At 40.8% G+C, this 16361-nt stretch overlaps 1 protein-coding gene across 1 annotated transcript; it reads left to right on the forward strand.

The window, feature by feature from the left end:
• The first annotated feature begins 860 nt into the window (after positions 1 to 860).
• On the forward strand, positions 861 to 2376 carry LOC141009682 (uncharacterized). The gene is made up of 3 exons (XM_073482373.1): positions 861 to 993; positions 1172 to 1331; positions 2019 to 2376. Exons 1-3 carry the CDS (start codon positions 861 to 863, stop codon positions 2374 to 2376), a joined length of 651 nt encoding a protein of 216 aa, XP_073338474.1.
• The last annotated feature ends 13985 nt before the right edge of the window (positions 2377 to 16361 follow it).

Below are 16361 nucleotides of genomic sequence, written 5' to 3' on the forward strand. Positions count from 1 at the left end.
TGTAGAGCATCGCATAGCCTTGTTCGCAGATGATACATTACTTTTCCTGACAAACTTGGAACAGTCTTTTTCAGCCCTTACCGAGGTGATCAATAGATTTGGGAAGTTCTCTGGGTACAGAGTTAACAAAACTAAGTCCTCTGTCCTCTTTCTCAATGAGTGGGAAAGACTCCATCCTATGGTCCGGCGTCCATTTATGAATGCGCCTCAAGGATTCAGATATCTTGGTATCTTTATTACTCCCAATCTAAACTCATTAATCTCTGCCAATTACGATCCAATTATTTCAAAAGTCAAGGAATCTCTAAACAGATGGATCTCACTCCCCTTGTCTGTGATTGGACGTATAAGTGCTTTCAAGATGAATGTCCTTCCCAAATTTCTTTATCTCTTCCAATCAGTCCCACTTCCACCTCCTCCTTCTTTCTTCCAAGATATGAAAAAAACTCTTACAAAGTTCATTTGGAAAAATAGGCGCCCGAGACTCCGACTTACACTACTGTACCTCCCATTTGACAGAGGAGGCCTAAAGGTACCAAACCTAATATGGTACTACTGGGCAACCCAGCTTAGAGCTGCCCGCTTATGGTTCTCACATCCAGACTTAAGGCCCTTTCACACCGGAGACGTATTTTTCGTGCGAATAATTCGCGCGTCAATATTTTTTTTCGAACCCCGGTTTTCATCACGACTCCTTTCACACCGACCGCGAATGTGTCGCGGCGAAAATGCGACATAATTTTTTTCCGCAGCGAGGTCGATTTTTCTGAGCTTTCGCCTGGCGGCTAAACGCATCAACCAATCATGTAGCGTGAAAAGGAGGTACGTCACAACCCCGACGTCACAACACTGTGACAACAATGGCGGATCTACTGATTACCTGCGTCTCTCATCACCCTGTGTTATTTGACAAGGGACACAAAAATTACAAGGATAACGAATTCAAGGATAATGTGTGGCAAAGCATCGCCGAACATCTGGGCTATCAAGACAGTGAGTTGTTGTTAGATGTAGTAGAGTTGGTAACAAGACGGCAGCGGCACAACAATGCCGGTTTTGCTAACGTAAACAAACCGGTGTATACATGAGGGGTAATCAAGGAGTAGGTTCTCGACGGGAGGTAAAGAAACACACAATGATAATTTTAATGTCGTACCTTTTATGATTTTAGTTGAGGATGCAAAGAGATTGTGGAAAAACCTGAGGGACACGTATGTGAGGAAGAAGAGAGAAGAAAAACAGACAAGGAGTGGGCAGGCAGGGAAAGCAAAGAAGAAGTGGAAATACATGGATGTAATGTCTTTCCTGGACACATCCACAGCTTTCAGAAGGTAACATTAGCAATGGTATTTAGTTTACCTGTAGTTAATAGTCAAGCAGGGTGTCTACAGGTAGTTAAATTTTTTTCAAATAGTCTTTCTCCTATGGTCTGTTAATTAGTACACATTATTTTTCATTTGTATCATGTGGGTAAATGATGTACTGTACATCATTTGTACATTAAAATTGAGTTGTGTAATTTGGAACTGACTGTGCAATAATGTAATGTGCCCTCTGTCCAAAGCTGTTCTCAACTTGTGTGATAACTAGATTCAACAAATATGCAATGTAGTTTACACTGTTTTGTTTGGTATTGTAAGACACTGTCCACCTCGGTAGGCTACATACACACACTTTATAACTATTGAATTGATTATATTCTTCACTGCTTTTGCATAATGCAGTCATTTTCAGCCTGATATACCTCAGCATATCAGATAATTAAGCTAAAACACAGCAATGAAAAATAAGTTTTGATTTACTTTCTCTATCAATTGTCGATTTCAAGACATAAGTGAATTTTCCTTTTTGTTTACTTGTCTGTTTTTTTACACAAAAAATTAAAAACATGTTTATTCATTTATGTAGTTATCACACAAGTTAATACAGAATACTGGTTTGGATGGAAGGTACAGTCCTCCTTTGGACTTCATTCAGCTGACACAGGACAGGAGGACACTTATCATATATTTGGACAGGGTGCACAGCAATCTGGACCTCCCACAGCAGGATGAGGAGATGGAGGAGACAGGGCAAGAGTCAGAGGAGAGTGAGGGAGAGGCTGCTACTGCTGCTTCTGCTGCAAGGGCACCTAAAAGGAGGAGCAGGGATTTACTCCAAGAATATCTGGAGAGAAAAGAAGAAAGGGAGCAGCAGCGTGCTAAAGAGCGTGAGGAAAGAGATGACATTCATCATTTTCTCATGAATCTTGCTCCGGCCATGAGAAGGCTGTCTCTGGGTAAGCAATCATGGCTGAAAATGAAAATGCAAGAGCTTGTCTTTCAAGCAGAATTTGGATATTCAGAGCCAGAACACTCACAATTCACACAGCTGTGATTGACCTTACCATTGTTCCTGGTGGATAGTTGTGCATTAAAAATAAAGATTTCTTTTCATCTGGTGAAGTAAACTTTTCTCCCTGTATATCTTTCCTTGTCAACACCTTTAAATCCTAGATATGATACTTAATAAGAACATTATTTTAACAAGACATTGTGTAAATATTAGCCCTGCGATAGAATGGCGACCTGTCCAGGGTGTACCCCGCCTCTCGCCCGAAGTCAGCTGAGATAGGGTCCAGCTTACCCGTGACCCTAGTGCAGGATAAGCGGTATGATGAAAATGAATGAATGAATGAATGAATTGTGTAAATAAATAATTATTTATTTGAAGCAGTAAGTATTAAGTTAACACAGAGAATTCATAACACTGAAGTTTAAAATTAATAAGAACAGTTGCACATGGACATCATTACAAATTATGAATATTTACAACCTAAACAGTAGATTAAATAATATTTACAAGAGTATTCTAGCAACCAGAAAATTCAGCACAGTGGAAAAGTCAAGGGAGTCCACGGTGCACATGGTCATACTGCCCTGGGACTTGGCCAGCAGGTGAGGTGAAATACTGGCGGAATGTATCCCGCACCCTCAGTGCTTCAGCTGATGCTCTGTTGCCTCGGAGACTCCTGATGGCACCAAGGCCACTGCCATCCACAGCATCTGAACCGTCATCAACATCAGCACTCTGGGTTCCATCAGCACCACGGAGGTAGTTTGTGAGGATGCAGGTGGCTTTGATGATGCTGTCTGCAGTGTCAGGAGAGACTTGCAGCTGGCGTTGATACACTCTCCAACACTGGCTGAGAATGCCAAATGCATTTTCAACGATGCGCCGGGCTCTGGAGAGGCGGTAATTGAACACCCTGCGATCTTCTGGCAGACGTCTCCCAGGATAAGGGTAGAGGAGAAAGGTCTTCATCGGGAAAGCCTCATCTGCTACAATCACAAATGGCACCTGCCCCAACTCGGGTGCTGAGGGGAGTGGGCATGGTGCTGGTACATTTAAGTTCCCACCTTGAAGGGCCTGCCCCAGACGGGAGTTGGCAAAGATGCCACCGTCACTGTTGCTACCAAATCCTCCCACATCAACAGCCAAAAACCTGTAACTGGCATCCACCAGCGCAAGGAGGACATCAGAGAAGGTACCTTTGTAATTGTCGTACTGTGAACCTGAATTTGCTGGTGCCTGTATTATAACATGTTTTCCATCAAGTGCACCAATGCAGTTTGGGAAATTCCACCTTTCCTGGAACTTCTTGGCCGTGCTCTTCCAGAGCTCCTCATTTGGAACCGGCATGTGGGTTTCCTTCAGTTGTGCCCAGATGACATCACATGTGTCTTTCACAATGCCAGCCACGGTTGACACTCCAAGCTGGAAACTGGAGGCTATAGTTGTAAAGGAGTCCCCTGTGCTGAGGAATCTGGGGAGGGTGGGAGAGGAGTAAAATTTGAATACACATTACTGCCAGTAATTTTTTTTATACAATTTTATATATATATAATATTTCAAGGTGTGTTCAGGTAGTAGAAATAGGAATGCACATGTATCCAAACTAAAAAAGGCTGGTGCTGAGACAAAAAGAAGCAGATATAAAATTTAAACAAAATACCTCACATACTGCAGGGCTCTGACTGGCAGTATGAGAGTTAATACAATAGATGGCAGTAGTGGGCACACTGCCAAATAGATTGATTGACAGACAGATAAGGATGTGAAAGATGACAGGCTGTAACACCAATATTTTACACAAGCCAATCAGAATATAGCAAATTAATATAATACTGCGGTGACCCACAATAGGGAAGCTAGGAGAGATGTTCACCAGAGCATAGATATAGGGCTAATAGATCCATATACCTTTAAGAGCAAGGGTTTATGGGATATGCCGGTATGGTTGCTTAGTTACCAGAGTTGTTTGTGTCAATTGTTGTGGAGCGTAAACTCGACTCACCCCCCTCTCCTGTCTCATCTTTATAATTTACGTCTCCACAATATAATTAATGTAATGTAATGTAATGTAATATAATGCTGTGTCTCTAGTAATGTTTCCCACGGAGCTCTGCCCCGTTTGAAAGGAGAAGGAAGCCGGTGTCAAAAACAAAAAAAAAACCCAGGGAAAACCCTGATAATAATATATAATACAATATAATATGGCATACACACTATAGTATTTTAGCTACAGCTTTGTACCTTACCTTAGACACACTGCCAGACGCTGCTCGGGATCGACAGGGTCCCGGTAATTAGTCGTCTGCTTCCTCAGGTACGGCGCTAGAAGCCCCAGAAGCGTCTCAAATTATCCCACGGACATCTGAAAATATGTCCGGAACCGGCCATGATACAGCTTGAGCTCTTGGACAAGGCAACGGAACTCCCCATCTCTTTCCCTGGCTTGTAGAAGTGGATGGATCCAAAATCTCCTCTTTTTTTTGTAGGTGAGGAGGCGGAGGACAAGCTCATCGTCACTTGATGATGTTGCTGAATCCATCATTTTCTGAATGAATTATAAACTTTGGTTTATAATTGTCGCATCTGTCGCTTATTCACAATTTTGTGTCGTTTATTCGTTACGTCCGCGGTGTGAAAGGGCCATTACCTTGGGTAAAAATGGAGGCATTATCCACAAGAGGGCTAGCATTAGATTCATATTTGTATTCTGACTCTCTTAAGAATTTGAAGAAAAATACACTAAATCCATTTGTTAGAAACACCTTGATGGTATGGCATGAAGCTCATAATGCTGTAGGTGATAACCCACCTTTGTCCTGCTTTACACCCATCTGGGGAAACACAGAGTTCAAACCTGGCGCAAAAGACTTAGGATTCAAACAATGGTCACACAAAGGGATTAGAAGGATCATAGACCTCTATATTGGTGATGCACTGATGTCCTTTAATGAAATCAAAGATAGATTCAACATTCCACAATCACACTTTTTTAAATACCTACAGCTTCAAAGCTTTATTCACTCTAAGTTAAATCACTCTTCTAACTGTCCCCCTTTAACAGTATTAGAACGGTTTACAACCCAGCATCAGCAAAGTAAAGGCCAGATCTCTACACTTTATAATATATTCTCAACTCATTCTAAAGAGTCATCTGACTCAAAGAGGAGGTTATGGAGTGAGGACTTACAGGAATGTGTCCTGGACAGTGAGTGGAGTCAAATATGCTCAAAGGCCCAGAGCCTCTCCATTAACTCTAGATTTAAATTAATACAATATAATTGGATAATGAGGACCTACATTACCCCAGTAAAGCTGAATAAATTTAATCCAGATATTCCAGACACGTGTGAAATGTCAAACTCATAAAGGCACCCTCTTCCATTGCATCTGGGAATGTGAGAAGATGCAAAAATTTTGGAAGGAAGTAATACATATAATTTCCCAAATAATTTTCAAACCCATTCCTATCTCCCCTAAATTCTGTATTTTAGGCCTCTATCCTGAAAATCTCTCCTTAAAATCGCATGAAATTAAATTGATTAATCTCTGCCTTGTCCATTCAAAACGTCTCATTGCCTTGTATTGGAAAAATATATCATGTCCCCCTATTAATCATTGGCTGAAGGAATTATCATCATGTCTGGCTTTAGAGAAGCTGACTTATAGTAGTAAACATAGACTGTGAATTCTATAAAATCTGGGGCCTTTTCTTACATTTTCTTGAAAGCGCGGATCTGCAGTGTGCCCTTGACCCTTGAATCTTATTGCTCTACACTGACTATGTAATCGTCTGTGCTGTTGCTCTGATGTCTGTGCATCTGTTTTTTTTTTGTTGTTGTTGTTTTGTTTTATTGGCGTTGCACTGTGCGTTTGATTTTATTGCTCTATGTATCTTTATTTTTTCTTATTTTCCATTTGCTTATTTAGGTTTCCTGTTCTTTTTTTTGGAGACCTAGATGGATGAGATCCTTGGTGGGTGGGGTATTTGAAGTTCGTGTTGTATGTTTATGTACACTGTATAACTTAATCAAAATGTCAATAAACATTTGTTTAAAAAAAAAAAAAAAGACTGGTCGTAAATGGTATGGAGATGTTAACATAGAAACGATAATAGCAAAAATATGATGAAACTGCATCTGCTTTTTTATTTTAGAAACACATACCTACATCCTTTTTGCCATCTTGCTACATTAAATTAGCTAGCTACACATGCGTACTGACACAACTGTAGGTTTACCTTCCACTGGCACGCAGCCACCTGGTCAAGGGTCAAGGGCCAAAACATCCACCAGCTTTCTGATGTGCAGATGTTGTTCTTGCTGCTATTATTATTATTATTATAAGTAGTATTATTAACAAACAATATCATTTTCTTTACAATTATTTTTGTCTACCTTCACCACAAACTGGAGGCTTGAATTCGAGTGGGAGAGAATTGGAGCAGTGGAGAATAATGTCTTGAGCTGGACAAAAGCTTCCTTAGCTTCGGGAGACCACAGAAAAGGGAGCCTGGTGGAGGTGAGCTGGGTAAGAGGGGCGGCCACATGGCTCTCCAGAACCGGCCAGTCGGTCACCGCCTGCACCTTAGAGGGATCCGTCCTCACTTGTCCACGCTCAATAATAAAGCCAAGAAAGTCCACAGAGGTAGTGTGAAAATGACATTTCTCCACCTTAACATTAGGGATAGACCGATTATCGGCCGGGCCGATTATCGGCGCCGATATTCGGCATTTTGAAGCATATCGGCATCGGCCTTTTTTTTAATCCGACGGCCGATAAGAGATCAATTTAAAACTGGGTTATTTTGGCTCTGATGCAGCTGCGCCTCTCTCTCTGCTGTCACTACTCTGTCTCCAGCATTGTCCCACCCACAGCACCATCTGATTGGTTACACGCTCTGGTTACACGCACAGGTAACAGCCAATCAGCAGTGAAAGCTGTGCATGCACAGTGCTCACGTGAGTTGTAGAGTTTCGCTACAGTCTGCTGAGCGTGTAGAGCCGAGCGGACCGGTGGCTAACGTTATGCTAATGCTAATCAGCCTTCACCTCAACGTGCTTCCCTGCAACAAAACTGGACTGAATTGAGTTCATTAGGTTTTTACTCTCTCTCTCACACACACAGACTTCTACTAACACGGACTATTTCCATATCGATATGATCAGCAACCTTGTTTCGAGTGATTAACACGCACGTCTGGAGGGACTGCGAGCGAGCAGAGCTGCCGCTTATGTTACTAGTAGTGGTTGAGTGTAGAGGACTGGGATGTTTATTACAATTTTGGGAGAGTCTGCTGCCTTAACTTACCTTCGAAACCGAGCCCCCAGGAACAGCGCCGGTTCCGTTCGGCAAAACTTTTTCTCCTCTCCGCTCGCAGTCACTACAGACAGAGTGCTTGTTAATCACTCGAAACAAGGTTGCTGATCATATCGATATGGAAATAGTCCGTGATAGTAACGTAGCCCCACCGGTCCGCTTCCTCCTTCTGGCTCTAGACGCTCAACAGACTGTAGCGAAACTGTACAACTCTACAGTAACTACTGACGTTACTGTGAGGCCCAACACGTTAGCGGCAGCTGTCTGTTCCTATGATAAACACTGATTATTAAAGTGAAGATGCTGCAGGCTATTTAGTGTTTTTAACGGTTTAATCACTTGAAACAAGGTTGCTGATAATATTGATAGGGAAATAGTCAGTGATCAAAGTAAGAAGTGTTTGTGTGTGTGTGTGTGTGTGTGAGTAAAATTCAGTTAGTTTTACTGCAGGGAAGCACGTTGAGGGGATGGCTAGAGAATTAAGAAAACTAAATAAAAGTTAATTAATAAAGAAGTGTGTGTGTGTGTGTGTGTGTGTGTGCCAGCCACATGAGAAGCTGCAGAAACTGACAGCAAAGCACCGTCTGTCCGAGAGAAAACTGTAGGGCAATAATGGCTGTTTAACTACCAAGTTATTTTACTTGACCTTTTTCTGTGCTGATTGAGAGATCCCAAGCAGCAGAAAATGACATATTGTTAGATGAAGTGTGTCCTGAAGCTGTCTTTGACAGTTTCTTGTAGAGAGGAGCAGGATATTGCTGTTCAAGACTTAAGACATAGTATAACTGCATCAAGGCCAATATTTTCCCTTTTACTGCAAATGAATATCGGCTCCAAATATCGGTTATCGGCCTCCTTGACTACTAATAATCGGTATCGGTATCGGCCCTGAAAAAACCATATCGGTCTATCTCTACTTAACATACAACCTGTTTTCCAGTAGATGTTGGAGCACCAACTGGACATGCTGAACGTGCTCCTCATGGCTCCAGGAAAAGATGAGGATGTCATCTAAGTACATAAACACAAATCGGTTTAGCATGTTGCGGAGAACGTCGTTGACGAGGTTCTGGAAAACAGCGGGTGCATTGGTGAGACTGAAGGGCATGACCAGGTACTTGAAGTGGCCCAGGGGTATCTTGAAGGCTGTCTTCCACTCATCTTTCTCACGAAAATGCACCAAGTGATATGCATTGCGTAGATCCAGTTTAGAGAAGAATTGTTGGGTTAGGGTTAGGCACAGGTGTGCCTTAGGCTGGCCACAGTAAAAAGCCACTCTGAAATGTGCAGTTTTGCTTTATTGGAGACGGCTTATGGTAGAGAAATGAACATTCAATTCACTGCCAATATCCAGCAACTTCGCACAGCCATTGAAGAGGAGTGGACCAACATTCCACAGGCCACAATCAACAACCTGATCAACTCTATGCGAAGGAGATGTGAGGCAAATGGTGGTCACACCAGATACTGACTGGTTTTCTGTGTATATAGAAAATGTTTTAGATCTTTGAGTTCAGCTCATGAAAAATGGGAGCAAAAACAAAAGTGTCACGTTTATATTTTTGTTCAGTGTAGTTTAAGTTGAAGACAACTCAAAACATTTTAGTCCAGTTTTAGTCAAAGAAATGTCATTACATTTTAGTCAACTTTTAGTCATTGCTTTCAGTCAAAATGTTATGTTATGTTACGTTATTATTAAATGTGTTAGGCTAGTTATAAATGTTACAGCCGCCATAACTGATGAATACGTTATGTTCTTTTGTTACCTTTTTAAGAGAAAAATAATGTAACAATTGAAGAACAGAATGAACAATTGCTTTATTTTCTTGTATATAAACATTCTTGAATACTGAGCCAGCACTTTTTTGAACAAATAACTATTATAGAGTACAATGTGATAACATATCAAATAAACATCTTTTATGAACATTTTTTATTAACAGCCATGTTCAACAATTCACGATAAGTGACCCTATAATGCTGTGCTTCAAGAAATGTAAAACAAATTAAATTATTACTTGCAACAACAACATAAAAAATACAGCGGTATCACATATGAGCATACGGCAGACTGCAGCATGACTACAGTATATATATACATACATGGGTTAACAACTGTTAGTAACCATTAGTCAGCTGAATATTTAGCTATGCATTCATGAATTCTGTTTGAAATGGTGAAAGCATCATCCAAGCTGTTGTTCAGAAAATATATAAATTAGTCGTTTAATTACTGGATGTAATTATACTTGAGTCTGAGTGTATCTGAAGGACAATTTGGATGATGCTTTCATCATGTCAGACAGAATTCATGACTGCATAGCTAAACATTCAGCTGACTAATGGTTACTAATGGCTGTCAACCCATGTCTGTATATTTTAATTAACTCTATGTGGGCTCCTGCTAGCATAACATACCTGAGGTAGATGGGGAAATGGGAGAGGAACTACGAGCTAGGCTCTCAAACTGTGCATGCAGGGGCGGTTCCTCATATGGGCAGTATGGGCAGCCGCCCAGGGTGGCATTTGTGGAGGGGCGGCATGAGAGCCTGCAAAAAAAAAGCGAGTGGACAGTCGCCCACAGTAACCGGCTCTGTAGCAGCCACCTCTGGGCTTATCTCATCTTGGCGGATCGCCCCCGGTGCCGACCCGTACCGGCTGCCTTAAATTTGTTTGCATTCATTTCATCCGGTTTTTGTATTGCTCATTTACACGTCAAGTCAATGATGTCATGTTGCCGTGTGGGGAGCGGGCAGCTGGGCGCCCTCTGTATGTGAGACTTTCTGAGCAGCAGCAGACACACTTTTACAAAACAGAGACTGTGGAAGAAGAGGAAGAGGCAGGCGGATAGGTTCACCTCTGGACCTCAGCTCTCTCTACTGGTGCGGGGGAGCGGTGAAGCAGGGGATTCATCTAATAGTGCACAACTAATGCAGCTAGTAGGCTAAAGTCAATCACATCACAAATTGCTTCCAAATAAAGCACATTTCAGTCATAATAAGATGGATGGATGGATGGATGGATGGAATAAAATGATTAAGTAGCTATAAAATAAAATAAAATAAAATAAAATACTGAGGTAAATAAAATAAAATACTGAGGCTGATGGCACCAGGTAGGAATGATTTCCTGTGCCGTTCCTTTAGGCAGCGGGGTTGAATGAGTCTGTTGCTGAAGCTGCTCTTAAGCTTGTCCAGAGTTTTGTGGAGGGGGTGAGAGACATTGTCCATGATTGCCTGCAGTTTTGTCAGCATCCTGTCCTCTACCACCTCCTCCAGGGTGACAAGCTTAGAGCCAACAACAGACTCTGCCTTCTTTATGAGTTTATTCAGTCTGTTAGCGTCCTTTGCTCTGATGCCCGCACCCCAGGACACCACTGTGAGGTGAGGTTTGCCGAGGGTGTCATGCAAGCTAGAACCGCCACTGTGTGCATGTCTCCATCTGTGTGTGATGTACTTTCGCTAGATGTTTTGAAAGATTGCTCATGTTCCCCCCCTTACATCCCCCCTTACAAGACTTGTTGCACTGTGGCAACGAGCATTGTCTGCATGGATTGTTGTGAAGTTTAACCACACTTTTGGACGTTTGGCTCTCTCCTTCATTGCCACTCGGAGCAGGTGTCTGTGTGTCTGTCTGTGCGGGCGTATGTGTGAAGTGCAGTGAGAGGCCGCGCCCTGCACAAGACAGGCTCTGACACAGATCTTTGTTCAGAATTGGGAATAGTGATACATTAGAGTTAACAGACAAACTAGATGCACGATTGGGGGAAAATGTCACGCATTTTAAATGTCCGACAGCCCATCCCTAACATTTTAGTCCCATCCTTTGTCGTCATTGAAAACAAAACATACATTTTGTCATAGATTTTTATCATGAAAGATCTAATTTTAGCTTGTCATCGTCTTGTCTTAGTCATGGAAAAAAGGTCGTTGACGAACATTTTTCATTATAGTTTTAGTTAACGAAATGAACACTGATGACAGGTGCATATGCCACTACGTCGGCGCGGGCCAGACATTGAGTATTTTCGTATAGTACAGCCAACCCCAATTAGCAGCCTGTGTACTGCACTACTGTACTGTGCCTTCGATGTAGTTTTTGACTCCTACTTAGCCTTGTTTCAGTGCTGAATTGGACACTATTGCTGTTCAATATGTGTTTACATTCTTTCATTTACTTTGAACAGCGAGTAGAAATTTTACAGTGAAAATGACTTTGTGTCTGTTACTGAAGAACGAGATTATAGAGCCTGTCTACAGCCTCTTTAATGTCTTCAGTTTCAACAATTTCCACCAGTGTCAGAAACTTGTTGAGACCAGTAAGGGCATAACACAGCTACAAATCTGTCTTTAGTCGTTTCCCAGTGAAACTTTACTAGGCTGCATTCTGCATGTTTAAGAAATTGTCCCATTCTTTAAAGCAACATGATGTAACTTTTCAACCTTAAACTAACAGCTTCAGTCATGTTGATGGTACAGTGTCTTGTAACAGGGTGAATGGTGTCTCTGTCTCTTGTTTCTGCTTGATGTAACTTCAGTGAGAAGGTAGGTTAACAGCGTTACATACATGTTTACTTCAACATACAAGTTTTCAACACATCACATTGTTATGATGTCATGAGTTCTGTTGTAGTCAGCACCTACATTACGTCTGACAAACTGTTACACACCTAATGTGAAAAATGCCCCTGCACCCATAGTGTGCTATGACAAGCACTGTTATGGTCATCATGTGTCATGCTGAAACTTTCATATCGTGTGTACTTAAATAAGTTACATTAACACAAACACAGCTGACATAGTTTGCCTTTAAATCTTTGTACAGGACATGATGTCCAGGGCCAAGGACAACATCCCCATGTTTCTTCTCTGACTATTTGCTTTGGTATGGTGTTGCTGTTAATATGAAGAGTAGAGGCCCCAGCACTGTGACTTTCGGGTGGGTGTTTATTTTAACCAGAATGCCCGCCACAATGTTTATTTCACTGATGCTGAGCAGACATAAGAGCTTTTCAAGTGGTGCATTTTAGAGAGAAGCCAACATTCCCTAGACCTCCCCTATGCTGTAGTATGCCTGTCTTACACCAAGTATGGTCATTATTTCATTAAACTTAGAAGTGCCCTGCCAAAGTACACTACAGGTTTTATCGATAATTTTAAATATCTTAGCAAGCCATTAGCTCCATTAGAAGTCACAGATAATAAGGGATGATTGATAATAAAAAAATATATTTTACACACTGACGTCAACTGGATCTGATCGCAATCCAAGTTATTGACAGGATGTGACTCTATGTTGCTAATCAGATAATCTCATTCATCCATCCATCCTGTTCACCTCTTCATTACAATACCTTCAATATATAATCAACATCACTGTTTTTGGCAGTGTGTTGTCTCATATGACTAATGTCGCAGTGTCTTTGTTTATCCCCTAACTTCCCACACTACTATAAGAGTGACATGTTAGCTGACATTAGCATTTAATGTAGTTCAAAGCACTGCTGCAGAGTTCCTTGGTCATTTTCATCCAGTTAATATGGCCACCATTCTAAAAACATAAATTCAATCTTTGAAAGATTGCACCTTAGTAAAACCTTGATCTTAGGTTATCAGCAGAATACTGCAAATCATTTGACCTGACAAAAAACTTGGCAGCCAGGGTGTACAAGCAGGAATTTGTGTTTCTCTGAATAGCTCCCCCAGATCACAATCACAATTCCTGTGTTGACAGGTTTTTATTTAAATTGTAGGAATGTCTTATTGGGTAAATGCTGTACCCTTGCTACCAGGTAGTTGATAAATACAAACAGTGTGAATAGTTCCCAGATTGTTAACTCCCTATGCATTACGTTTACATTATCTTTTATATGTACATGTATGTATCACTGTGTACAGTACTGGTGCACAGTTATGGGGCGAGAACAGTAACATTAAAATTTGTCATTGAAAACAACACGTTCACTTAAAAAGGAAACACTAGCACTGAAATGCTTGTAATTGAGAAAGTTGGGTAACACTTTTTTTGAAGGGGTATGCATAAGACTGACATGACACAATCATACCCATGACATGAACTCTGTAATGAACATGAAGGAGTCTATAAATGTTTCTGACTCTTGTCTTCAAGTGTCATTTGGACAATTATGTCAATTTCAATGCAAAGTTGACATTGTTTGAAACGTCTTTGTTATGACAACTTGACGTTAACCAAGACAACACTGTCTATGTGACGACCCAACATTAAAGCTAGGGTCCGTAAGTAATTTTAGGGATATGTTTTGTTATTTTTGTAGAAAATCTCTTAACATTCCGACACTAATCAACAAATCAAATGCCCTGACAAATAAAATAAAAAAATATCCAGTAACTGTTGCAGGCCTCCCAGCAAGCAAAAGACATCATTTTGACATCTCGGCTAGATAGAGCTCTGATTTAGTCGACTAGCTATAAGCCACTTCTAGCCAAAAGGATCTTAAAATTGTGTAGATTTTGTGTTTGCTACTGCAGCTTGCAAGATGTATGATATTTCATCAAGTAAGAAAAGTCAACAGTGATTAAAAGGTGAATATGATGGAACGTAGTTAAAACATCTTGGCTATAGCGGGGTAAAAAAAGGTGAGACTCTAAATCTGTAGATGATGCACCGCTGCAGCCTTGCTTGACATGTATGTGAACAGCGCTATTCACACAGCCAGTGTGGCTGCTAACCTGTTAACATGAACACCAAAATGAAAAGCAAGACTGCTCATGCAGGCAGTGTGTTCAGCCCGAAAAAGTGAGTGAGGCGAACAGCAGACACAGACTATCGTTCAGCTGCTAAACATAGCACAAAGCACACAGTCCCTGAGTTGAAAGAGCTATGGTGGCAGCAGCAGCAGCCTCCTTCAATGGCTAATGTTAGCATTAAGCACATATGTACAGCAGTAAGGAGTAACTGTTGCACTGGTTTGTCTTTTCCGACTGACAGCTAATTTGCTCAGTGTTTAAATGATTGTGGCATTTTGGCATTTGTTGATGTATTTATTAAACTAAAAAAGCTATGAGAGCTCATTGAGCGTAGCAAACTAGATGCTAACATCTAGTTTTGTTGCTCCCAGTTGGCCGCAGAGAGTAACAGGGCAGTTGGTGTCTGTGTAGTCAGGCCTTGCATGCATAGATGAGAGTCATAACACATCACTTTTCTGTGGCCAGAATGACCATGACCCCTTTTGGCTGAAAACAAACGACATGAACGTGTTGGAGCCAATTTAAGAACTACTAGCACCATTGCCATTTTATTGCATTATACATATTGAACACAAAAACAACAGTTTAAATTTTCTTCACTTACCCAAAGAACAAAGGACAGTAAAAGAAAAGATCAGTGGCTGCACCACCACAGGAAGATAAAACTTTATATTGTAAAGCATTCAATTTATTTCTTTAGCTAGTGCATTTTGCTCCACAAGTCCTGATTCTGGCTCTAAGTGTTTACGCATGCGCTTTACAGCAGTAAGCTCAGTGTTATTTAACTGTTACCATTATGATGTCCTGGAAGCTGCTTGTTGGCAGCTCACAGCCTATATAGTTCAATTATTATGAAATTTATACGTAACATTAAATGAGTTTAACTCACATCTACATGTAGACCAAATATCACCTACCAGTGACTTTGGAGGAATACCTTCACAGTAATACTGTATCTCTTTCAAACTATTAATGTACAAATTACTAAAAGTAATGATACAAATTTGTGTTTTGTGACACGTCTAAATCAGGGCTATAACCAAGATGTTATAATTACAATCAATGTAACATGTGACAACAATGTCAATGTTTGCCTTGAATTCACTGGATGGGGCGAAAGCAGACTGCACATAGCCTATCCAATTTGGAGCTAAATCACGGCTACACAAAGACCATGCCAAAGAAATTATACCTTGTATTTGGGTGGATAAGTAAATGAAAATAAACACTTTTTAACCACTGTTGACTTTTCTTACTTGATTAAATATCATACATTCTGCAAGCTACAGTGGCAAAAACAAAATCTAAACAATTTCAAGATCCTTTTGGCTAGAAGTGGCTAATAGATAGTTGACTAAATCAGGGCTCTATCTAGCCTGAGACATCAAAATGACGTCCATTGCTTGCTGGGTATAGTTTTTACTGTAATAAAAAGTAAAAATATGGCCCTTCAATGAAACTGTGTGTCAGATTAGTCCACTCTAATGGAAACAGACACTCAACAACCCATATTTCTGTGATTATATCTACACAATGACACTGAACATAAATTTACAATTGAACATTTCACTTCTTAACAACTAATGAGTGATAGGGCATTCTTTTTTTAAGTTATTAAATTGGCAAAGACCACCAGTTAAATTGGAGTACCTGGAGGACCACCAGTCAAAAACTCGTCTAGCTCTCCTCTTGCTAATTACAATAGTGATTTGCAGTGCTCTATTGGTTTCACCAGCACAACATATTTTTGTGTCCTGCCGTCTGTAGCTGAGGGGATAGATGGACTGCTACCACTGGAACATTTCAGAACCTTCTTAATTTTTCTTAGGACTCAAACTGAGTAACTAGCCAGTGATTTTATCTAGCGCTGACACAATAGACAAACTCTCTATAGACTAAGATTCTTAAATATTCCCAAAGCCCTGGTCCGTCTATCCCCTCAGCTGTAGGACTTGAAAATATGTTGTGCTGGGTAAACCATGA

Source organism: Pagrus major, chromosome 15 (genome assembly GCF_040436345.1).
Source record: "Pagrus major chromosome 15, Pma_NU_1.0".
Classification (NCBI taxonomy): domain Eukaryota; kingdom Metazoa; phylum Chordata; class Actinopteri; order Spariformes; family Sparidae; genus Pagrus; species Pagrus major.